Here is a 25,611-nt window from a genome sequence, read left to right as displayed (position 1 = left end):
CCTCGGGAGTTTTTGACACTGGATTTTCGGTGTTCCGTATTCAGGTAAGGGTAAAAACTTGGCATTATCCCTCCATTGTCTGCAAATAAGTTAATGATCGATTTTTATAAAAATCAAAAATTGTGGATGCAAAATTATTTTAACAAGCAATTTCCGCGGATAATTCTCAAGTATGGATAAAAAAATTGGAATTACTGCGTCGTGCTTCGACGCAAAATGGGACTGCAATGATTCTGTGGTTGTTGTGAGAGAGATCTCGATTCTTCGTCGCCTCTGCATTTCCGCCGGTGACGGCATCTGACTTCTATTTACTATATTGGTACTTATTTCTGTCATGGCCGTCCTTACATGCCTTGGTTGTCACGGATTGAACGGTTCGCTCTGGCAAGCCATTCGACTGCGAGTTTTGAGGACTGGAGATTGCACATAGGATCCCATACGGTTCAACAACGTCACAGGCCTGTTTGGATATAACAGTGGCGTACGTTGGCGCGCTGTCATTTTCGACATGGCTTGATTTATTCCGATATGTCCGTTGTTATTTGGAGTCAGTGTACACGTTGCTAGACCGTTTTGGCAAACAAGCCATTATCCCTTGGCGCGCCACATCTTTTTGTTGAAAGATTTCCTTGCGTAAGGTTTCTGTAATATCAAGTCTTTCTCCCCTATAGATTCGTTCCTCACTTTGACGCACCTCGTTGAATGCGGCATTTATTAACCAAATTATCATCGTAAACAATTTTTAAATCTAAATCTCACCTTATTCAACAGTTGTGCATTATAAATAGTAACAGGAATTATTTTCAAGGTCTGAAAAATATATATTTTTGATTACTAAATATTTGTTATATAAAATATGGCGTGTTAGTTTACCTAGGTTATTAATAGGTTCGGAGAAAGTTGTCGAGAGACTCTGGGCAACCTTGTTTTATATTAGTCATTAGCGTTTGGCATACCGCGGTTGTCTCCTGGCATCGGAGTATCTTCTATTTTATAGCGATGTAGTTGAGTGGACCATAATGCACAGTCCTTCTTGTTCTTATATGTTAAATTGCGCAACCTTCCGCGGGACAAAGTATCAGCCTCGTACATCTGGGAGCCAGACACGTAGACAACTTTGAGATTATTTTCAGTGAAACTAGGACTGTTCATGAGTCGAGTTGAGCGAGCTTTTTAAAATCTCGGCTCGGTTAACAAATGCAGGTTTAGGACTTGAGAACGACTCGAACTGCTTTCCCTTGTTTAAGAATGCAGTTGTTTAGTAGCAACCGCTGGTGAAAATTGAAGGACTCGTTATATTCCCAAGGTCAGAGGAGAGAGAAAGCAAATTTTCACAGACTTTATTCCATGTAGGAATACAACAGAACGCTATTGGTGGAGAGAAAATAGAGTAAAAAGAAAGCACTATTTCAGTGACTAAGCTCGGAAACCGGCTCATGAGTCGTAGTAAAAAGGTTCACTCTTTAATTAATCGAGTCACCGTTTTGTCGGTTCGGCTTGCTCGGCACGAGCCCGACCAGGCTCGAGCTCGTGAACAGACCTAAGTGAAACTCAGGACCAGCTTCTAAAGCCTTGGTGAGAGCAGGTGCAACGGCTTCTGTACAATAGAGATCTGCGTTTGGTGGTCATTGAAACTGGTCCTTGTGATGAAGTATTGAAAACTTTCCCGTGCGTACACGAGAGTATCGAGATAAGATAGCATTTAAAAATTTGCCTTTTAAGAATCTATCCTTATTAGACAAATCTTAGTTCTGCCATATCGTTCGATTGGTTTGTAAAACAAGTAGGGAAACCAAAATGAACCTCTCCGTGTCGAGACGCAATTAAAAGGTTTTCCTTAAATAATTAAATAAATATAATTGATATTAATTATTTTAATCGTCATTAATTTAGATTAATTACAGTTAAATCGTTGTAAGAAACTTTATTCCTAAAATCATTTTTAACATAGCTATTGTTGACGTTTGAATTCAAGCGTATGTCTCTTTAACAATTTTTGGAAATTTAGGGTATATAACACGATTGATTCACATTAAATGATAAGAAAGCTCGCAATTGCTTGAACCTTTGGTGGAAGTTCTGCCATTGGGAGGCTAGACGTTTTTCATAACCCTAGACGATCGCCCCGTAAATCTTAACCCGAATGATGATAATGGAGTAGAAGCTAATATTGCTTTCTGTGAGCTAACTGCGAACGTGGTGACAGACACACACAGACAGACTGGTTCAGTGTAATACCTCTCCGTGACCTCGTCACTCGGAGAGATAACAAATGTTTTTTTCGCTACGCCACCTTCACTTTTCATTCGACCCACTGTGGATCTTATTATGACATTAACCAGATCTACACTGCGCACAATTTTAAATGTGTGGATTTTGTTTTCAAAAACGTTCACATAATATTTTCGTGTAAACCGTATTCCAAAAACAACGATATAAAACAAAGTAAAGTTTAATTTTAAAAAACCTCTACTGTAATTAAACGAATTTCAGGACAATGTGATTAAAGCAAATTTCAACATAATAACCTGCCCTAGATTATCCAAACTTATATTGACTTGACCCAACTCCATCACAGAAAATATTTCTTTTCGGACACTAATGTTTCAGTTACTTCCACCGCCGGTGTCACCCTAAACATTGATCACGCATGCTCAAAAGGAAGAACATGATACAAGATCCCATAATGCGTTCATTAGCACTACCATTGCTACCGCATCAATGTTTTAAGGGGGAAGTCTAGCGTTTTGAAGAAATAAAGGCAAATTTTCTTGAACTAAATACAAGATAACTAAATAAGATAGAACACCGCGGTTTGTTTTAAAAATAAATTTAATGTCTATTGTAGCGATTGATATAGTTTTGAGAATTTTTTAAGTATAATTAGTAGTCGTTAATTTTAATTCAAAATAGAGAATTCCCTGAACTGGAATCTCCAGTTCTAAACACTCGATTTGCAAAATTCCAATTGTCAGCGGTCCGTACCGAGGCTTTGTAGCGAATGATTTGCTTTGGTGACTTTAGCTTAAATAGATTTAAATTAAATGCGAAATTTGTAATCCGAAGCCAGCTTTTCAGGTTTTCTAAAGATGGCGCCACTATGTATGAGTTGGCTCTTGCTATAAACCTCATCTCAACCCTGGGCGAGTTCTAAGCCTTCCTGTCAATCATTCGTCCACGCCCTTGTATAACCCCATGTTCCCCAAATTTTACCGTCATATTATCTTTCTCTACACAGTCCTTCTATTGAATGGTGGGAGGGGGTATGAGGGAAGATTTTTTTTTCTGAATAGGCTATTCTTGTGTATATAGAGCTTTTACCTTGTGTATCCTTTCTCGAAGGTGGGCAAATTTTGTAGCTATTCATATATGGTTTGGGGCCAACGGGTGCTCTTTCGCCCAACGAGTAAGACCAGTTTTCGAAATCTCTTAGTTCGCTCTCGTGCCTCTGGGAATGACGTATTTGGTTACGAGCTGTACGATTTCGGGGAGGCTTATTTATATTAGCAATTTCGTCTGTCTCTGAACTCCGTTAGCCGTGATAAAGTTTAGACGTTAGCTATAATTGTTTTACGGTATTTAGGCCTATAGTATAAAATAAATTAACACTTTAAAAAATTAATGACCAATTTAATATAAAAAATTTTTAACAAAAGAAACTTTAATTTTTTAACAATTAAGAAATATTTATTCACAAATTAGGGAACATTTTATTTAATATAAAAAGTTTTTAACAAGAGAAACTTTAATTTTTTTAACAATTTATAAATATTCATTCACAAATTGAGGAACATTTTAATGAGGTCTTTAGTTTTTTATGAGATATTTAGTTATTTTTAATGAGATATTTAGTTTTTTTTAATGAGATATAGTTTTTTAACCAACACATTTTGATAAGCAAAACCTTATAAACTCAATTATTTAGTGAGCTTTTTAATTTTTTTATTTTTCTGTCTTTCCTGAGCTTCATTGGTTGTACTCATATTGATAAATTTCATCCTAATCAAGGTTCGCATTTTGATATAACAAAATATAATATCCCTAGGATATAGTGAGATCTTGAGACATATTTGATCTGTAAGATCATTCACAACACACTTGCTTTTTCTTAGAAGATGTGGGGCATCGGCAAAGCAATAGATGACGTCATCAAGTCCATCAGGGTTAGGAGGTAAAGCTGGATTAGTGAACCAGGTTTTATTAACAGAAATTCCAAGTTCTCTCCAAAGACCTTGGTTGCCTCCACCCATATCATTTACGCAAGCTACTACCGTGAATCCTGATTTTTCAAGTTCAATAATTGCTGATGATAGAATAGCTTTGGTCATTTTCTGGTCTAGCCCTAAATAAATTGGTTGCTTCCAACTGTGAAACAGACCACGGGCCATGATGACTTGTAATTGGCTATGTGGACCAATAACTTGGTCTTCTTTAACATCATACTCCATTACTGACTTAACGTGCACCTCATCGAAAGTTAAAACTACCAATTTTTCTAATTTTTCCATGTGGGTTGCATTTGATTTCATTATATTAAGGACGTCATGGAGCAAACCCTGCCTTAGATCTAATTTTGCCGCATAACGTCTAAGAGTAGACAAGCCGGGCAAAGGGAGCTTTGGCTTTTCTCGTAGGTAAACATAAGCCCTTTTACTCAAATACCTCAAGGCAAATGCGTTGGCCAAGTCCTCTTTGCTCCATCTAACTTTCTTTTTACCTTTCAAAATTTTAATTTGGCTCTCGCTGTAAACCTTTGCAAGAATTGCTTCATATTCGTTCATTAATTTTTCTAATTCTAATACTCTTTTTGTAAGTCTCTTATTGTCTTTTCTAATTGAACGGTTTTCAATTTTTCCAATTTTAAAACTAACGCTAATATCTTTTAGTTTACTATCTTTCTTTTTTAACCTATGACAAATTTTACTGACCCATTTGTCTCGTTTCTTGAGGCCAGCTCTTAATTTCTCATTCTCTAAAACCTCCCTAATTCTGCAAGGGCAATTCCTTCTCAAATGAAAAAAGTTTTTAGGGCAACGTGTGCATTTTCTACTTAAAAAAGTATTGACTAAATCATGGTTGTTAAATTTACTCTTAATTTGGGATCCTTCTTTTGGAATAGAACCTAACGGACGATCAGAAGCAAATGTTTGTGCCTCTGTTAAGCCAGATGCCCCTTGTGAATTGAAATCCAGAGACTCTTGTGATTTTACGCCTGAACATTTTGTAAAACCTTCACTGACTGACACAATTGAACTATTTAAGGTTACATCCAATAGTGAGCTTGTATTTAGAACATGGGTTTTAGAGGTAATAATGGGAGAACCATTATGAAATAGATTAATTCTAGAAAAATGCTTAAAGCCTTTAACTGGAGTAGAAGTATCACAGTTATTGTTCATGGATGAAATTTGAGAATTTTCAATAATACTATCATGGTTAAGTGACTTAGGAACTGATTCTGTATAATCACAGTTTTTCTTTGTCGTATCACAGCTTTCCAATTCATTTCCTCTATTTGTGTCTGGCAAGTTAGGTACTTGAGTTTGTAAGGAGGAACTGTTGAATGACGTTTCAGGTGAATTATTGCGTTTTTGAAGGATTTCTTCATTAGAAATTTCTTCATGTTCAATATCAAAACATGTATCACTTTTACCCTGTAGCAAACGGCAGTATTAACATAGGCCATACTGTTTCTCGAAACCTTGCGGGAAGTGTCTCTCGATACTCTCCCCATGGGTTGACAAACTGGCAAAACCCCTGAACTTGGTAAATTAACTGACGGAATGGCCGATTTTAGCAATGTTTTCTTTGGCTTAGTATTCATAAGTTCAGCTCTGAAGTCTCTTTCATAATCATAAATAGTGAAATGATGCGAACATATTCTGGCATGTTTTACGTTGAAATTGCTTCTCTCATTTATTAGTAAGTTACACTTACTTAACCAAGATTGTCTGATAACATTATCAGAAGGGAATCTATGAAATGAAACATCTTGATTTCTGGTTGACACGAAGTTGTTTTTACATTCAATAACGGCGCATTTAAGAGGCATTTTGATTTTGATCACCTTCCAATCAAAGTTAAGCGAAGCCACGAGAAGCCTTAGCCGAATCCGTCGCAATTTGAAATATCCAATCCGGATGGGTTAAGCCTTTGTTTTTTTGTCAGAAAAAGACTCCGAATGTTGAAGGAACTTGAAGGTGAATTTGATTAGCACATGATCTGATTCGCATCTAGAAATATACCCATTAGATATTATTACAGGTATATTGCAAGAAAATTTAAGAAGCAATTTCAACTTACTCACAATAAATAACCATCTGCTCAAGCCGTTAGGGATAACTGCCGCCGCTCACGTTACTGAAGTTCCCGAACTTCCCGGCTTCCCTCCCGAGAACTCCCGTGATATTGCCGTTACTGCGACTCCAAAGAAGCTGGGCTGTCATCGGATTCAGGTTTTTCAAAGCGACTTCTTGTTCTTCGAAAATCAGTAACCAAGTGCGTCACGCGGCAGGGAATACACCGTTTTCTTGCCCCCCGACGATTTTGAAAATTTTCCTCTCTACAAACCGCTTTACAAGCTAACCTAAATAGAGCTTTGCGATTTTACGGACCTTGGTTTGGGGCCACGGCTTGCTTAGTACGCGGACCTCTATAGATACCAACTATCTCTCAAACCCCCCCACCCCCATTTTCTTTGTCCTGTTGGGGATTAACCTTCCCTGCTTTTTCTAGGAAGGTTTCGACAGTTTTAGACATAGTTTCGCCTGCACTAGCAGCTTAGACTGTCCCAATGAAGTTTATTTAGGCATGATATTTTTCGCACCTGACAGTCTACCGTTCGCTTCCACCCAAACCCCCCCTCTCAAGAGACGATTTTCAGAGCCATCTATATTTTCGATTAGGCAAAACAAAAATGTATAGTGCTGCCTCTAGTGGCGTATCTGCGTACTTCAAATCGCTAGACTTCCCCCTTAAGTGTGTGCCATAAATTCCATACATTCGATTGAGTGGGATTTCTGTCCAATGTGAATTTGGATCAATGTGAAGATACCGAAATGATTCCAAAAATATTAAGAAAGGGATGTTTGTGGAATAGAGTGGAAGGATATTAGACAAACATACGGCATGTGAAAAGATAATTTACCAAAAATCAGCTATAAAATAATTTATCACTTTCTCAGTAACCTGTAGACCTCTTAAATCAACGTTAGGATTCACAAAGATAAAATGTGGTAAAACACGAGGTTTTCGAAACTAATTGTTCCGTTGGTAAGTCATACAAGGAAAAAACAAAGCTTAATTTCCGAAATTCCGATAAAGATTTAACTAATATTAACATGGCATATGCGCTTATTGGGAGTCCTTCAAACAGACAAATTCGACAATTCCATACAGAAAACTACGTCAGAGAAGATAGTCTAAATGCTAGAAACATTTAGCATAGCTAGACTGAGTCTGGGGTTGCCTAGCCTCCCGCGTTTAGCGCAAAGTTGTTAATATTGATCCAATGGACAAAGGTGAAATGGATAAAATTTGAAAAAAGAATGCAAAACTAAAATAATGCATTTTATTTCAGGGCACTAGCTTGCATTCGAAATATCGTAAATATCTGCGAACACTGCTACGCGCAAAGACTTTTTTAACAGACTGTACATCTTCGTGACTCTCTAACTTGGATAGCTCTGTGTTCTTGTAAACATTTCACGACATCAACGTGGCCCTGACCAGCGGCGATGTGCAATGGCGTGAAGTCATTCTTATCCTTTACCTCGTAGTTAGCGCCGCGTTCCAGTAACAATTTCACGACTTGAATTTGTCCATTAAAAGCGGCAAAGTGCATTGGCGTTATTGTATTCTTATCTTTTATCTCGTAGTTAGCGCCGTGCTCTATTAACAATTTCATGACTTTCGTTTGTCCTTTGAAAGCGGCGTGGTGCATTGGTGTTTGATAATTTTTATCCTTTAACTCGTGATTAGCGCCGCAATCTAGCAATAATTTCACGATTTCAACTTGGCCCTTGCCAGCAGCAAAGTGCATTGGCGTACAGTCATTCATACCCTTTAACTCGATATTAGCGCAGCGATCAAGTAATAATTTTACAACTTCAACGTGGCCCTTACCAGCTGCAAGATGCAATGGCCTGTACTCATACTTTTCCCTCAACTCGAAATTCGGGTCGCGATCTTGTAAAAATTTCATGACTTCAACTTGGCCACCACCAGCAGCAAGGTGCAATGGCGTGTTATCATACTTATCCCTCAACTCGTAATTAGCGCCGCGTTCTAGTAACAATTTCACGACTTCAGCATGGCCATGAAAAGCCGCGCGGTGCATTGGGCTGTGATCATTCTTATCCCTTAACTCGTAATTTGCGTCGCGATCTAGTAACAATTTCACGATTTCAACGTGGCCCTTACCAGCGGCAATGTGTGTTGGCGTGTTATCATTCCTATCCTTTAACTCGTGATTAGCGCCGTGATCTAGTAACAATTCCACGACTTTAATTTTTCCATTAAATGCGGCGAGAAGCATTGGTGTTTGATAATTTTTGTCCCTTAACTCGTAATTAGAGCCGTGTTCTAGTAACAATTTCACGACTTCATTGTGGCCCCTTTTAGCGGCCAGGTGCATTGGCGTGTTATCATTCCTATCCTTTAACTTGTGATTAGCGCCGTGATCTAGTAACAATTCCACGACTTTAATGTTTCCATTAAAAGCGGCGAGGTGCATTGGTGTTTGATCATTTTTATCCTTTAACTCGTAATTAGCGCCGCGTTCTAGAAACAAATTCACGATTTCAGTGTGCCCTTGTTCAGCGGAGAGGTGCATGGGCGTATGATCTTCCGCATTCTTTAACTCGTGATTAGCGCCCTGCTCTAGTAACAATTTCACGACTTCTGTTTGTCCACAATGAGCAGCACAATGCATTGGTGTTATATCACATTTTCCTGTTAAGTCGTAATTAGCGCCTCGTTCTAGTAACAATTTCACGACATCAATTCGTCCAAAGAACGCGGCAAAATGCAATTGCGTAAAACCATTTTCATTCTTTAAGTCGAGATTAGCGCCGCGTTCTAGTAATAATTTCACCACTTCAACGTTGCCGATGCCAGCGGCAAGGTGCATTGGCGTGTTATCATTCTTATCCTTTATGTCGGGATTAGCGTCGCATTCTAATAACAATTTCAGGATTTCTACGTTACCATTTCTAGCGGAAATGTGCATTGACGTTTCACTATGACTTGAACAACGATCATTGCCGGTGATGGCCTCAAATTCGGCACCATTGTCTAATAAGAGTCTAACGATCTCCAAATTATTTTCTTTGCACGCGAAATACAGTGGAGTAAAATTCTTCCGGTCTTCGGCAGAGGTCCAATCCAATTTTTCAGTTAAAAAAGTTGTGACTTTCTTCGAGAACAGGTCTACCCACTCTAACGGTTTTATATCTGCGTAAACTCCACAGCAGTTAACATCTGCACCGGCGTTGATTAAAAGTTGTACAATTTTAGCGTTTTGCTTTGTAGAGGTTGTTTTCATTGGAGTGCAACCTGGTTAAAAATTAAGATTAGTAAAATTATTTGTATTTTCAACAGTCAATTGTATAGACAAACAAGTTGGGAAAACCAAAATAATACCTCTCCGAGTCAAGAGGTCTACTACTACAAAGTTATTTACCTAGATATGGAATTATTTCTCTTTTTTGAAGTAAAAATTTACGAAATATTGAAGCAGTATTTCAAGCATAGCGAATATACAGTAAAGCAGACGACATTTTACATCCAATAAGGATAAATCTTGGACACATGGAAATCAGTCAATGGCAAAAAGAACAGGAAATGAAGTCTACGCATCAGCTGTTTACCCTATATTCTGATGTCTACATTCGCAACTGGTTAGCAGTGTTAACACTATCAACTCGTCTCACTTCAACAATATTCTTAGTTTGCCAATATGAGTGTTAACGTTAAATAATACCAAAGCTAAATTGTAGCTAGTCAATGCGCACCATAAAGAGAATAAAAACTCTATAGCTTAGCCCGACTAATTTAATTGCCACCATGATCTTTTCTTCTATTATAAAATCTTAACCTGATTATTTAAGAGTGTATTTAACTTTCGGCTCACTCTGAACCGTTGATGTCTCTTCATTTCAGACACGAAAATCAAAACCCAAAGTTTACTTCACCTCAGGCCTCAATTATTTACTCTTTATTTCACTAAGCCTATTGCGGATAATACTAGATATACCCGCCGGAGTCTAGATCTTAGCTTTCTTCATGAAATCAATAAACCAAGAATTATTCTATATACAGATGTAGTATAGCTTAAGTAATATATAAACAGCCATTTCAAATAATAATATTGAAACAAGTTGGGAAAACCAAAATATTACCTCTCCGTGTCAAGAAGATTATATAAACTTAAGTATCCAATGAAAACGTTATGTTTCTGAGTTGGGGTTTCCCATTTTTGTTGTTGTTTTGAAAAATATATCGCAATGCACGGGCCTTGATAGATATAGGAGGCAATGAATGAAATATATCACAATGCACGGGCCTTGATAGATATAGGAGGCAATGAATGAAATATATCACAATGCACGGGCCTTGATAGATATAGGAGGCAATGAAGGAAATATATCGCATGCACGGGCCTTGGTAGATATAGGAGGCAATGATAATCTCTCTCTTTGCACGAGAGGTTTATCTTTAATATTTAAATAAATATAATTATTTTTAATTATTTTAATCTTCAATAATTAACATTAATAGTAGTTAAATCGTTTAAAATAAAGTTATACCTATTATCTTCTCAAACTTTGCTAATATTGACGTTTAAAGTGAAGGGTACCCCTCTTGCCCGCTTTTTTCAAATTTGGGGTATATATACGATTCGTTTCCATTATAATAGTAAGGAAAAAGCGCAATTGCGAAAACCTTTGGTGGCGATCCCACCTTAGGGAGGCTAGACGTTTCTCGTAACCCTAGCTGATCGCCGCGTATATCCTAAAACCAAACGATGATAATGGAGTAGAAGCCAATGATACAGATTGGTGTCTATGTGGAATAGACGGAAGACCAGTGGATGGTGGTGTTAGAAGCCAGTGTAAGTGCAGACTGGTGTCAATGTTGGGATGGACAAAGACCAGAAGATGGTGGTGATTAGAACTTTAGAAGCCAGTAAGAACAGACTGGTGTCCGTGTGGGATGGACAAAGACCAGAAGATGGTGGTGTGAGAACTCAAGTAGAGGAGCCATTTCCGTGACTGTGAAAGCAGTTCGGAAATGGCCAACACGTTTGCTCCGATACGCAAACTGCGAACGCGGTCACGTGGGTGTAACAACGGACAGACAGACACACACACAGACAGACAGACAGACAGACAGACACACAGACAGACACGGCCGTTACAGAACCTCTCCTGGACTACGTCACACGGAGAGGTAAAAAATCTTTGGAATATCAAAATGAAATAGAGCTTTAAAGCTACAAAAGTACTAAATGCATCATAATTACGAAACATATTTCCACATATTCACTTTATATTAAGGATAAAGGGAATATTATGGTTCTGTAGTATTTCTTTACACATCAAAACAAAACGAACTTCTAACGCAGCGCACTAGTGTAACAGCGGACGGACACACACAGACAAAAACATAGACTGCTTTTTAACTCTTTCCGTATTAATTTTGAATTGAGAAACAAGATTCTCTTAAATATTAAAATAAATATAATTAATATTTAATATTTTCTTCGTTAGTTATTTGCCTTATTAAACGTTACATCGTTTTAAAAAAGAACAATTAAACATTCTTGAGAGACTTGACTAATATTGGCGTTTGAAATGAAGCATACGCCGGTTGCTTCGCCTTACTCAAATAGGTAGTATATAAGGGTTTCGAATCGCAGCTATGGATAAGAACAGCGCAATTGCGTGAACCTTTGGTGGAAGCCCCACCTTAGGGAGGCTAGACGTTTCTCGTAACCCTAGCCGATCGCCGCGTACGTCTTAACCTTAATGATGATGGAGTAGAAGCCAGGTGTACAGACTGGTGTCCATGTGGGATGGACAAAAACCAAGATCAGAAGATGGTGGTGTTAGAAGCCATGTGTACAGACTGGTGTCCATGTTGGATGGACAAAAACAAAGACCAGAAGATGGTGGTGCTTAGAAGTAGAGGTGGGAACCCGAAGTGAAAAAAATGGGTTACCCATAAAAAACCCACCCATCGGCGGGTGTGTGTGGGTGGATATCAGAATGCGCGGGTGGGTAGTCTGACGGGTTTTGATCAGTTTTAACGGTGGGCGTGGGTAGTTTCTGTAGTAATCTTTCCCTACCCAATATGTGGTCTATCCTTTTCAATTATAATGGTTTTTTAGTAACGAAGTAGGCCTATTTACATTTAAAGATAACGTTTAAATTTCATCAGAATAGTACGAACAACAACCGTTGTGCGACAACATTACAATTAGTGCGGGTATATTTAGTATTATTTATTGCCCAGTGACCGTAAGTGGTTGTTGATCGTGTTTTGTATTAGTTATTTGTCTCGTATATTCATATGGCTCAGGCCCAGCGTGATGTAAAATGGACTAAAGAAGAAATCAAGAATGTAATCGCGAACAATTCGGTAACTAAGCGCGTTACGTTTAATGTTAATGAAAGAGGAAAATCTGTTGTGTGGACATCATTCCGGATTATTTTCGTGGATGGAGAAGCAACGAGTTACGTTCAATGTCAAAAATATGCTCATCTTTTGTCCTGGGAAGCAAAGAATGGCACACATTCTTTGTTACACCATTTCAACGGTTGTGGAACCCAACGTCCAGTATTGCGAGCTTTGTCAAGGTCATCTAGTGCTATCCTGACGGACGTTCCGAGGACACCAATATCAGAGTGTGCGATTGAAGAACTCAATAGGAACGTCGTAATAGGGTTGGCTCAAGATTTACGACCACTATACAGTGTAGAATTAAAAGGGTTCCTACGCATCGCTCAAGCTTTCGCCGATTTCGGAGCTGATCATGGAACTCTTGATGTACAAAAGGTCATGCAAAACCGTAAAACGTTAAAGGGAAAACACCTTGATGGCGTAGTCACAACCATCAAAAGTAACATCATGGAATCCTTAGAGAAGTCTCTATCTTACCCAAGATTTGCTTTTACAACTGACATGTGAACTGAAAAATATAAGCAACGCCATTTCCTCTCTTTGAATGTTCACTTTATTGATGAACACTTTGCGCTCAACAGCAATCTTCTAGCGGTAGAGGAATTTCCGGACGAGAAAAAGTCTACCATAAATATCAGAGGTGAGTGCGCAAGAATATTGCAAACCTATTTTCCCTCGCATGACGTGAGCAAGATACTAGCCAATTCTATGTCGGTTACTGACGGTGGGTCAAATATGGTTGGTGTTTTCCCACATCGTTTACCTTGCCAATGCCACATTTTGAACTTGGTACTGGAACATTCATTTAAAGATAAAGTTCTTGTCGAACACTTTCCGGCTATTAAGAGTACGATCGATGGTATAAAGGCTCTCGTAACTTATTTTAAAAAATCCGGCTTAAATTGGAAGCTTCCAAATACATTGAAACAAGACGTGACTACCCGTTGGAACAGCAAATTAATTATGCTGGAATCGTACCAGAAAAATTCCATACCGGTCAAAGAAATTCTTTTGAAGCACAATCAATTGCATAGAATTACAGAAGTCAATGATACCCTCGTTGATGAACTTGTGCAACTTCTACGTCCCTTTTTAACCTGTTCAATGAAGATGAGCGCCGAAAAAAGCCCGACCATCAACATTGTTGCCATTTGGTACGAGGTTTTACGGCAAGAATTAATTCCAAAAGAGAGAGATTCAACCTTGATAGCTCAGTTTAAAACGGAAGTCCTGGTTTGGTTCAATAAGTACTGTCAATTGAACGATATCTACTACGCTGCATGCATGTTACACCCAAAGTAAAACTCATTTACGATGGCCACAAATGTAAGCTTCAGCTTTACGTCTTGCCGTTTGGCTGTTGTCCGCCATATTAAAGTCAGATGTACTTAGCTGAAAGTTTATCGTTGTGAGCCACCGGGTTAATTTTAGTAAGAAAGTATTACATGAGGTGTTCCTTTTCTAGATATAAAAAGTTACAATTTGCCAGCGATGATCAACGGAAAGCGGCGAAGAATATATTAAACTCCTGGATGGAATCGGACACACAAACTGACGGTGTTAGAGAGCAACTGGTGGACATTGATGAGCTCGAAAAAGGTGCCCAGGTCTGGAGATTTATCTTTACTCGAAAGATTTGAAGATAACGAAGACGACGATGAACTCAGCATTTATATTGGACATTCGCTACCACGCTCAGGTTAAAACATTAAAGCGTTGCCGTGCAACTACCTCTCAGTTGAATGCATCTGTAATCCACTAGATCCGTGCGATGCTGCCATTATTTACGATGCTCAATTGCCTCGGTAGTTAAATGGCATAAATACACAAGCTGTTCGAGCATACTTGTACATTTACCATGCTGATTCTTTCTTTTCCCATATTATATAGCTGGTGAAGAGTTTGATCTCTTGGGTTTCTGGAGGAAATCGACTCAGTTCCCAAAACTGAGAAGAGTAGCTTCGTGGGTACTGGCCATTCCTGCGTCAGAGGCAACTGACGAAAGAACGTTTTCCAGCACTGGGGCAACGTTAAACATTAGACGTACTGAACTCAGTGGTTCAACCTTATCGGATCTAACATATGTACACAAAAACTACCTCAGTTATACTCAATAGTAACAATAAAACATGTGCTTTTCAGATCCAAACCACTGATTTATATTATTTCTCAAAAATTGAGTGGGCATTCATGGGTATCCCGCGGGTGGGTATGGATTTAGGCGGGTTTTCCAGGGCGGGTTTGGGTTGAGTTCTAACTGTTACGGAGTGGGCGGGCATATCCGAACTGGGTTTTCATTTTGTGGGTGGGTAATGGTATTTTTCTGGTATTCGGGTTCCCACCTCTACTTAGAAGCCAGGTGTACAGACTGGTGTCCATGTGGGATGGACAGTGACCAGAAGATGGTGGTGATTAGAAGCCAGTGTGTAGAGACTGGTGTCCATGTGGGATGGACAAAGAGCAGATGAAGGTGGATTATAGAAGTCAGTAAGATGGACAAATGGCCTGAGGATTGTGGTGTTAGATAGGCAATGGATAATAGCCATTGTAAGTGGAATACAATTTTTCAAATTTCCGGGAACTGTAAATGCGGTCCGGAATTTGGGAAAACGTTTGCTCCGATTTGAAAACTGCGAACGAGGTCCCCTGGGGTGTAAGTCAATAATAACAGACTGACACACACACAGACAGACAGACAGATACGTCGAAATTAGAACCTCTCCGTGACATACGTCACTCGGAGAGGTAAAAACACTTCACGGAGAATATTCAAAAACATTTTCCAGGCTCATAATATAGCAATATTTTCAAAATTACAAAACATTTGAGGAATTTCTTCTGTTTTCATTTAGAAATAGAGCTGAAACTGCTTAAAAATGGTGAGAACTACTGAAAAGGAGGAGTATATTCTATTAAGCTCTTAACATTCCTAAGTATCATTGCGGCACCAAAAAAATTCGAGCTTCTAAATATTTCTATCTTTATGTATCAGGAAATTCTAAATTTGTATAGCCAAAGTGAAGACACCAACCCATCCTCGACTACTTTGTATGTTTTGATGGGAGTGACTTATAATTTCAAAACTCGCGCTCGCCATCTATCGGCCTTAATCTTGTATATTTTGGGCTTTAAATATAGATACTGCATAAGGCAAGTGAATAATAATAATAACTTGTAAATGTACAGTACTACAATAATAATTTTAGTACAAAGAAAGAAAAACCAGAAACTACTATATCGGGAGTTATATCGCATTGTGTCCACTTTGCTCTTTTACCACTGGCGCAATTTCGAAAAAAAAATATTTAACCACGAAAATAAGATAAGAATGTTTTGTTTCAATAATTTCATAAGCTCCTCGTTATCGGTCCTCTATGCTCATGCATCCCAACAAAAGAAGAAACAAATCAAAACATTAAAAGACCTACCTGCTTCAGAACTTGTTTCAACTTCGGCACCACTTAAAAGTATATCCTCATCAATCTCAGTTGTGCTACAGTTGCAAGCTGCGTACAATGGACTCCACCTGTCAGACTGTAGTGCATTAACGTCACTTCCGGCTTTCAGCAGCTTTCGCACGATTTTAGTATACCCAAATCGGCAAGCCAAGTACAACGGCGAAAATAATCCAGCGGAGCCGTCCGAAGACCATCGACTCACTTCTTCGTTAACTCTTTCTCGATACTGAACTAAAGACAGTAACGATCTTTGTTCGTCATTGCCTTGACTTGGTTCGAATTTCAATAAAATGTCCATCAAGTCGCTGAGTAAGTGAAGTTTCTTTTCGCGGAGTAATACGTGTAACACAGTTTCTTTCGAGGTGTTGTAGCACGCTGACTGATTTTCGGGATAGTTCGTAGCTAAGAATTCGACGTAACTTTGTAAAATCTTCTCAGTTTCATCGGAGTTTTGGCCATTTCGAATGAGCACATCGAGGAAAGTTCGAATTACCCCAAACTCTTCTTTTAACATAATTTCTCGAGTCAAAATTGACAATTTCTCTCTATTTCTTTTCTGATTTTTAGCAAGATGTAATAGGTAGTCCAGTAAGAAGTATTCGGCGAAGGTTCGATGTATGAACGTCATGTTTTCTCCTACATTATAAACTAATCCAACCTTTAAAGGTAAAATCTCAACTCTTCCATCTTCGTCCTCCAGTTCGGGGTAATTCAATTCTTCTATAACGCTTTTTGAAAGTATAAGTTCGAGAGCGTATTGCCTGTGCTGTTTAAGTATTTCCTTTTTAAAATGTTCTTTCAGAATGATAGCGTTGACGTTACCGTCCAGAGTGCAGCATTTTTCGCGAAAGTAAACTTCTATTTTACCTTCGACGAAATCTTTGTAAAAATCCAGTAAAGACACCTTGCCAATTATTTCGTATTGCCCTTTTAAAATTCTACGGAGCATATATGAAGCTAACAATCTGCATTGCAATGGGACGCCCATAAGTTGCCTTTCGTTATCTTTTATAGAGTTGGATAAAGCTTCGATTGATTTCACGCCATATTCCTTCAAACCTCCGATCGTTTCCGGAATTGAAATTTTCATGTCTTTAATTTCCTTCTGCAGAAAATTAACTATGAAGTTTTCTTGGTCTTGTTTGGAAAATGGCACCATTTCACAGGCCCAACTGCTCGAACAATTTTCCAACTGTTCTTTGGTATATGGTCTAGTTGATATTATTATTTTCTCAACACGAGTTGTTGTCAAGGCGTCCAGCATTGTTATAACAGTGCATTCATAACTCGGGCTAATTTCGTCAAATCCGTCGAAAATTAGCACCAATCCTCCGCAATTGGTTAACGAGTATTCAAAACACTTTTCTTCGAATGGAGTTTTCAATTCGGTGTTTACACTGCAAGGTAAGATATATTTGAGCATAAAATTCGATAACTCTTTCGGACTTTCGATGGAAACTTTGTTAATCTGTGCCAATTCCAGAGCCTTTGCGCAAGCGTTTAAGTTGACTCTAATTACCCAATAAGCAGGATATTTAGATTTGATTTTTTGGCTAAAAACGGAAAGCACGGTGGATTTTCCCATACCGGGAGTGTCGGAAATTATCAATGTTTTGTCGAATACATCTAATAAGGTATCTTCAGAAACTTTATTACACCCAAGTTTCTCAACGTACTGACGTAAATAATCCAGTTTACCACGTGATTTGTACCAAAATAATTTAGAGTTTGAATCGTATTTTAACCAATGTATGTTTTTAGTTGGATTGTCTTGCCCTAAATGAGGGAAATCATCATCATTCGTTATAAGAACAGTGTTTGGTTTATTTTGGAAACGCGGGTCGTTTATAGCTATTAAGTCTTCAGAGGACATGTTATCTAATATTTTCTCATTAATAAAAGTTTTTATCTCGAAGCTTCGTTTAACGTAATAATCCATGACGTCACCCAAACTCTCCAACTCTTTTCCGACAGTGACGACTTCATTTTTCATCAATTTAACTATAGTTGTTGGATCCAGAACTTCACATTGACTCACGTCGTTTTGTTGAAAAAAATGTTCTAAACTAAATTTTTCTTTTCCTTGCAACTCGATTACGTTTTTCTTGAATAGACATTCTTGTGCTTCATTAGTCAACTCGCGCCACGTGATTCCGTCAGGTTTTATCACGTGGTCTATATTTAACTCGTGGTTATTTCCATCCGTTATTAAAACTAATTTGACATTAGATTTAAGTCTAATTTCGTCTCGCAAACCTCGTAGAAAATTCACGCGTTCGGGATTCGAGAGCAATTCTCCAGCGCATTCGATTAATATTATGGTTTCTTCCAATTTTTCGTGCTTTAAAAATTCCTTCAAATTGAAGAAAATTTCCGTTGTTAAGATACTTTGCAATTCAAAGGCCAAAATTAAACCATCGCTTTTTGAATTTGTAATCGTTGTCAGAGCCTTCGCCATAGCGATATCGGTTCCGTACTCAGCCTGAATTTGGCAAACTTGGTTAGATTCACTTTGGAAAAATTCCGTCAAATCACCCCAAGAAACTTCTGAATCTTTATCCATTAATATCGTTAAATTCTTGACTTGGTTTCGGTATTTTCGGGTTATGTCTTGGTAAATTTGTTTCCTAACTTCAAAATCGGTTAAGGCTTCTTCGGCTTGCTTATTTAAATCAGGGTAAAGTCTAAACAAGCATTTAACGTACGGCACAAGTTGACGGATATCCGAATCGGCATCGCAAGTAACGATGTCATCTTGAATGTGCAATGTTTGCAATTTACGAATTATCTTCTTTTGAAATTCAGATGAAATTTGATTCTCGTCCAAAATTTTGTTCGGGATTATTTTCAATTGCTGGAAACGCTGCAAAAACTTGAATTCCAAGTCAATGAAAACGCCTTTGTGGCATTCGTTATTTCGGAAAGGTTTTGTTTGGTAGCGAACTGTTATCAGTTTTTGATCTTCCGAATCTGTTGCATCGGTATTTCTTAAATATATCGTCATATCTTCTGGTTTTGGATCGTATTTATTGATTTTTTTGGCCCATTCGAAAAAACTGGCATATTCTTCGCCCAAAAGGGACTTGGAAATTTTCCATAATTTTAAAGACGTCCACAAATCGACTTGAATTTCGGGCCAATCAACTACTTCCGTAATATCAAGTGATGAAGGATTTTCCAATGCTTTCAAAATTCCTTCAAGACCATGAGAATTTTTTGTGTACGATACATATCCTTCGCTGTTAATTTCTGGAAAAATTCGGTACAATTTTCCAACGTGCAAATTAGAACAGTTGACGAAATTCGGTGATGAGAGATAGGTTGTTATGTCCAGGCTATCTACGTCACTCATTCTTTCAGAACATCGCACGAGAAAATCTTTTTGCATTTGTAACAACATGTTTCTGCAACCTGGGCTATCAAAAACCACAGTGTGTGCGTGGTAAGTCGCCTCGAAATCATCTTGGTTGGAAACTTTAAAGAAAACGTTTCCTCGCAACTTCAGGTGCTTGAGGGAAAATGTCGTTACTTGGGCTAACCATCCACCCAGTGAATGTCCCGTGAAATAAATTTGAAATTTGACGTTGCATTCTTTCTCGACTAGACTGACGGCTTCATAAACTTTGTGCGTAAATGTGCAAGCGGCGTTCATCTGTTTGACATATTTATTCGCAACGATTCCCTTTATATCGGCTCTGAGCAGAGCGTCCAAGTTTGAGGGTATGGTTCCCCTATGGGCTATGACAATTCTGCGTTCCGCTGGATGTAAAAATGCAGCGCCGAAATATCCCCAAATGGTTCCCCAAAACGCCTTGTTTTTTGCCATTGTAAGTAGTTTCCAATCTTGAAGTAGTTGCAAACGTTTCCCGTATTCATCTTCAGTTTCATTTTCCTCTTTTTCATGAGGAAATTCGTCTTTGTAAGCGCTCCTAGCGAATTGCGCGAGAATGTATGGATCCAGAAAAGCCGGTACGCTGTCCAGCTGTTCTTCGATAGTCCTTGTTTCTTTACTCGTTCCAGATTTGAGGGTACTAAGAAAGTCATTGTTGCTTAACTCTAAGCTCGAGTCACACTTTAATTTGTCGCAGTACGGTGGTATGGGAATTCCCGCGTCTAAATCCGACGCGTATTAGAAAACCAGGTTTAATATTCTATAATTTTAACATAGTACCATGGTCATTTAATCTAGATGGTCATAGCAAAGGGAATCTGCATTAGAAACCCTGGTGAAAGGCAAAATGGATGTAGTTCTCCAGCTTTGGCAAATAACCGTACCATACCGTCTCTATTTACGATGCTTAAAGGCTAGTTTTCACTTGGCAATAGTCGCGACGAATAAATTTTTCGCGTGGCGAAAAAAACCGGCGATATTTTAGGCGCTGGGGGAGTGGTTCTCATTGGGCGCGAAATTTTAAAATCGCTTCAGCCGGCCGAGCGCTTTTTACGCATCTCAAGCCTAAAATTTCAAACTTGTATTCTATTTAATAACCAAGTTATTTTCTTGTCCCTCTTAAAATAATTTATTGACACATCCATATTTATCTAATAGAAACATAATCAATTTTAGCTAGCGTACGTATTTCACTCTTAAAAAATTAAATTAGAAGCGTGAAAACCTGCCTAAATTTACCTCTGTTATTTTCATAGAGATCAGAACATATATATATTAATTTTTCTTTTTAATTGAAACTTAAATGTATGCTTAAGAAAAAACAACGTTCCATTACCGTTTTCCGTTGAAATAAATTATTTTACTGGTAATCAATTTCAAAAATTTACTTATCTCGGCTTTTCGACCACAATTCCATTCCCCGAAAACATTTTATCATTACATTAATTACTTTCGGGAGAATACGTGTATGGTTTTTGCGTTTTAAAAGGTTCCTAAAGACGTTACATCCCCATTCGTGACCAGCACGCTTCGCAGTGGAACATTTTTATTATTCTAAAACCAATGGCGCCAAATTCAATAGGGACAGTAACATTTTTACTCGCGGTTTTGCAAAATGATGTAATATCAAGTGTACTTTAGTGAACCGTCGTATTGTTCTTTCTCATAGTTCAGGGCATGATCAGTGTTACTGCCAGATTTCTCTCTCTAGTTTCTAACAATGGTTAGAGACTATTTGATAAGGCGCGGCACAACGTTATATTCTAAGTAGCACAAAAGGAAAAAGAATCCATTTTTTTATATTTTGGTTTGAAATAAATAACTCATGATAGTAGTTATAACGAACAGAAAGTCAAGGGAATGGCACCGGTAATGAGCAGCAAAAAGAGAGGAAATTTTGCTTCAAGGTAGCAGAGGGACATGGTAGTGAAAATAGTAATCTAGAATTTTGTTCGTTCAAACCTTAATATATCATGAAATATTCAATTGAGAAGGCGGCACTACCTAGAAAGATTGATTTTGGCAGATAACAGCGAAAAACATTATGTTCTACACACACTGGGACTATGGGAGAGTTTCTGGGCCGCAGGTCGCACATGATGAAATTTCAACTCCAGTTTACATCAATTCTCCCTCTTCGTACTAGTAGCAGGTTAAGCTATAGTTTGCTCAGGTCCTGTTAGTCTCGAATGGGTTATATAGTCCTTGTAACTTTTAAAAGGTTGTTGTCATGGCTTAACAGACCGTTATTACAGTTTTTTATTGTTTTATAGGTTATTTTGACACGTTATCTCCCAAAAGTAATTAATGTAATGATAAAATGTTTTCGGGGAATGGAATTGTGGTCGAAAAGCCGAGATAAGTAAATTTTTGAAATTGATTACCAGTAAAATAATTTATTTCAACGGAAAACGGTAATGGAACGTTGTTTTTTCTTAAGCATGCATTTAAGTTTCAATTAAAAAGAAAAATTAATATCTGATCCTTCAGACAAGTGATAACCTCAGTCTTATCGATACTTTTTAGGTCTTGATTCTAATCAAGACATTTTTGATTAATATCTGTTCCTTCAGTCTTCATTTTAATTAAGAATGTTAAGAAACTGTTTTAAATTTTCAAAATCTGCACGAAGCAGAAACATATATATAGGGGACCATAACTTTAGCTCAATCAGACATTTATTTATAATGATACTTCAAAAAAAAACGTAAATCATTTAAAGTTTGTATTCTTATTGTAATTAACATAATACAATTTTTTACTATCATTTATTGAAACGCGAGGCGCCCCCCTAAAAATTCCAGAAATAGGACCAAATTGACAATTTTACAAAATTTTTAAAAATGCTGATTTATGTCCGTTTATCATTTAGCTCAAAATTGTCATACGCCCAATATGAAATTCCGATATCCTTAAAACTTCATAAAGACGATCCGAGATTTTCAATTTCACACTTTTTTTGTAGCATAAACTAACGTCTGTTTGATATTAAGCTTAAAACCTTAAACAAAATATAGTCAGGGCTACCCTAAAAGTTCACAAAGATGATCCAAGATTGTTAATACGCGTAAAAAGTGCCATCTTCAAAATATGTAGCCGGGGAAAAGAGAGCGTGATCGAGTGGGCTATGCTAGTGGTTAAAAGTCCCGTAGGTTGGGACAGTGATAAGGGAGTTGAGATGGATTGGAAAGGATGATGGGCGACCTGCGGCACCGTATCTCTCCCTATGTACCTCGCGCACGCCCCTACCCTTCGGTAGGCGATTGCTAAGTGCTGCCGCGGAGCGCCATTTTATTTGTATGAGAACTAGGTTCTATTTTGAAGATAGAGGGAGCACCCTTTACAATTTCGTCCAGTACGACCCTACCTAACCGCTGAGGATGCTGAGAGGACTGTGTTGCCGTAGGTGGGGGTACAGAGGCAACGCTATAGGTATGGGAGTTTCTACTCCATTCCTCTCTCCTTCAAGGTTGGGACTCCAGGCATAGGCAACTCCATCACGCACTCGACAACGCAAAGCAACTCGCGCCAGCGTGGGAAATAAGGCGGTGACACAGGGCAAATGACCAGTTTAAAAATTCACTGGTCCAGTTCAAAAATTAAATCGGAGGGGGGTCAGTGGTCCACGAGACTACTAAGAAAGTTCAAGGGTAATCAGACTCCACACATTAAAATTCTAATATTTTAATTATCCACTTCTTTAGTTTAGCACACGACGTGCTCTGGTCAATGGTAACGGACCAGTTTATTTATTCCAAGTCAGGAAAGTCACTGGCCTAAAGTCCAGTTTAAAAAATGCTTATTTGGTCACGTTTACGTCCCCCCTTGTATTTTGAAAGTGGGACTGGGACTATGGCGCGCGAATACTTAGGCATCTAATACCTTCTCCCTAGTAAACTAGATATCGCTTCTTGGTAAAACTTTATATAAATAAAACCATGAGTTTATAACATATGTTCCATAACAAGCTTCATACATCTTTTGGAAAACAAATTTCCCTGAGATTTCCAGGCTTTTCCCCATATACTTCCCTGAGTTTTCCAGGCTTTTCCCGTATATGGAGTATCCCATGGAGCAAATAAGGAGGGAAGGGGCAAATAGGACTATTACACAATCAAAGATATCCCCGTATCTCTAATAAAACCAGTGTGACGAGCTTCCAAAATTTAATATAATGTTAATCCTATGGAGGAGGCAACAAGTACCTACAAGCACCCACAAGTACCCACAAGCACCCACAAGTACCCACAAGCACGCACAAGTACCCACAAGCAGGCACAAGCACCCACAAGTACCCACAAGCACCCACAAGCACCCACAAGTACCTACAAGTACCTACAAGTACCCACAAGTACCTACAAGTACCCACAAGCACCTACAAGTACCCACAAGTACCTACAAGTACCTACAAGTACCCAAAAGTACCCACAAGTACCTAGAAGTACCCACAAGCACCCACAAGTACCCACAATTACCCACAAGTACCCACAAGTACCTACAAGCACCCACAAGTACCTACAATCACCCACAAGTACCTACAAGTACCCACAAGTACCTACAAGCACCCACAAGCACCTACAAGCACCCACAAGTACCCACAAGCACCCATAAGTACCCACAAGCACCCACAAGTACCCACAAGTACCTACAAGTACCCACAAGTACCTACAAGTACCCACAAGCACCCACAAGTACCCACAAGTACCTGCAAGTACCCACAAGTACCTACAAGTACCCACAAGTACCTACAAGTACCCACAAGTACCTACAAGTACCCACAAGCACCCAAAAGCACCTACAAGCACCCACAAGTACCTACAAGTACCCACAAGTACCTACAAGTACCTACAAGTACCCAAAAGTACCTACAAGTACCCACAAGTACCTACAAGTACCCACAAGTACCCACAAGTACCCACAATTACCCACAAGTACCCACAACTACCCACAAGTACCTAAAAGTACCCACAAGTACCTACAAGCACTCACAAGTACCTACAAGCACTCACAAGTACCTACAAGCACCCACAAGTACCCATAGGTACCCACAAGTGCCTACATGTACCCACAAGTACCTATAAGCACCCACAACGACCTACAAGCACCCACAAGTACCTACAATCACCCACAAGTACCTACAAGCACCCACAAGTACCTAAAAGTACCCACAAGTACCTACAAGCACCCACAAGTACCCACAAGAACCCACAAGTACCCACAAGAACCCACAAGCACCCACAAGCACCCACAAGTACCTACAAGCACCCACAAGTACCCACAAGTACCTTCAAGCACCTACAACTACCTACAAGCACCCACAAGTACCTACAATCACCCACAAGTACCTACAAGCACCCACAAGTACCTACAAGCACCCACATGTACCTACAAGTGCCTTCAAGCACCCACAACTACCCACAAGAACCCACAAGTACCCACAAGAACCCACAAGTACCTACAAGCACCCACAAGTACCTACAAGCACCCACAAGTACCTACAAGCACCCACCAGTACCCACAAGTACCGACAAGCACCCACAAGTACCCACAAGAACCCACAAGTACCTACAAGCACCCACAAGTACCTACAAGCACCCACAAGTACCTACAAGCACCCACCAGTACCCACAAGTACCTACAATCACCTACAAGTACCCACAAGTACCCACAAGCACCTAAAAGAGCCCACAAGTACCCGCAAGCACCTACAAGTATCCACAAGCACGCACAAGCACCCGGGCAAAGCACCTACAAGAGCTCAAACGCCATGTTTCTCTTGCTAAATATCCCTCTAACGGCGTGAATCACGACAAAAACGCCGTAAGTCCAATATAAAAAATTAGGGCTAAAATGCGTGTCTCTAACAGTGGTAAAACGCCGTAATTCCTATACCCAAAACAACGTAAGTCAGAGTATGTGTTAATAATGATAAAAATCAATACTTAAACTTAATTGATCTTAATGAAACTAAGAAAAGGCACATCTATGGACTGTTATGTTTCATTTAAGATGGTTCCCAAACGTAACGAATGATTAGTTTTCTTTATACACGATCCCAATTAAGGTAATTTTTCAAAA

At 38.8% G+C, this 25,611-nt stretch overlaps 3 protein-coding genes across 5 annotated transcripts in view; all 3 read right to left on the bottom strand.

Annotated features, from left to right (window-relative positions):
- The window catches only part of LOC149647194 (uncharacterized), a 56,654-nt gene that overhangs the window by 7,837 nt on the left and 23,206 nt on the right, over positions 1 to 25,611 (bottom strand). The gene's annotated exons all lie outside the window — the stretch shown is intronic.
- On the bottom strand, positions 3,800 to 6,804 carry LOC149647199 (uncharacterized). 2 transcript variants are annotated; one of them, XM_089850053.1, is made up of 2 exons: positions 6,304 to 6,804; positions 3,800 to 6,233 (listed from the first exon to the last, which is right to left on the bottom strand). In XM_089850053.1, exon 2 carries the CDS (start codon positions 5,397 to 5,399, stop codon positions 3,918 to 3,920), a length of 1,482 nt encoding a protein of 493 aa, XP_089706179.1. In that variant the 5' UTR covers positions 5,400 to 6,233; positions 6,304 to 6,804; the 3' UTR covers positions 3,800 to 3,917. The 2 variants fall into 2 exon arrangements, with proteins under 2 accessions (XP_089706179.1, XP_089706180.1); XM_089850054.1 differs by having other exon boundaries at positions 6,308 to 6,804.
- LOC149647198 (uncharacterized) lies at positions 7,546 to 9,544 on the bottom strand. Its single transcript, XM_089850286.1, has one exon. It carries the CDS (start codon positions 9,542 to 9,544, stop codon positions 7,643 to 7,645), a length of 1,902 nt encoding a protein of 633 aa, XP_089706412.1. The 3' UTR covers positions 7,546 to 7,642.

The sequence above is a fragment of the Phalangium opilio genome, unplaced genomic scaffold (genome assembly GCF_054372755.1).
Source record: "Phalangium opilio isolate 3A_F unplaced genomic scaffold, DU_Popi_V2 ptg000089l_1, whole genome shotgun sequence".
NCBI classification, from domain to species: domain Eukaryota; kingdom Metazoa; phylum Arthropoda; class Arachnida; order Opiliones; family Phalangiidae; genus Phalangium; species Phalangium opilio.
The sequence above is the reverse complement of the archived record's forward strand: the minus strand, read 5'-3'. Positions and strand labels throughout refer to the sequence as shown.

What these genes read in the sequence shown, in the direction of transcription:
- LOC149647199 (XM_089850053.1), bottom strand. Translation starts at nt 5,399, where the DNA reads ATGAACAATAACTGTGATACTTCTACTCCAGTTAAAGGCTTTAAGCAT.
- LOC149647198 (XM_089850286.1), bottom strand. Translation starts at nt 9,544, where the DNA reads ATGAAAACAACCTCTACAAAGCAAAACGCTAAAATTGTACAACTTTTA.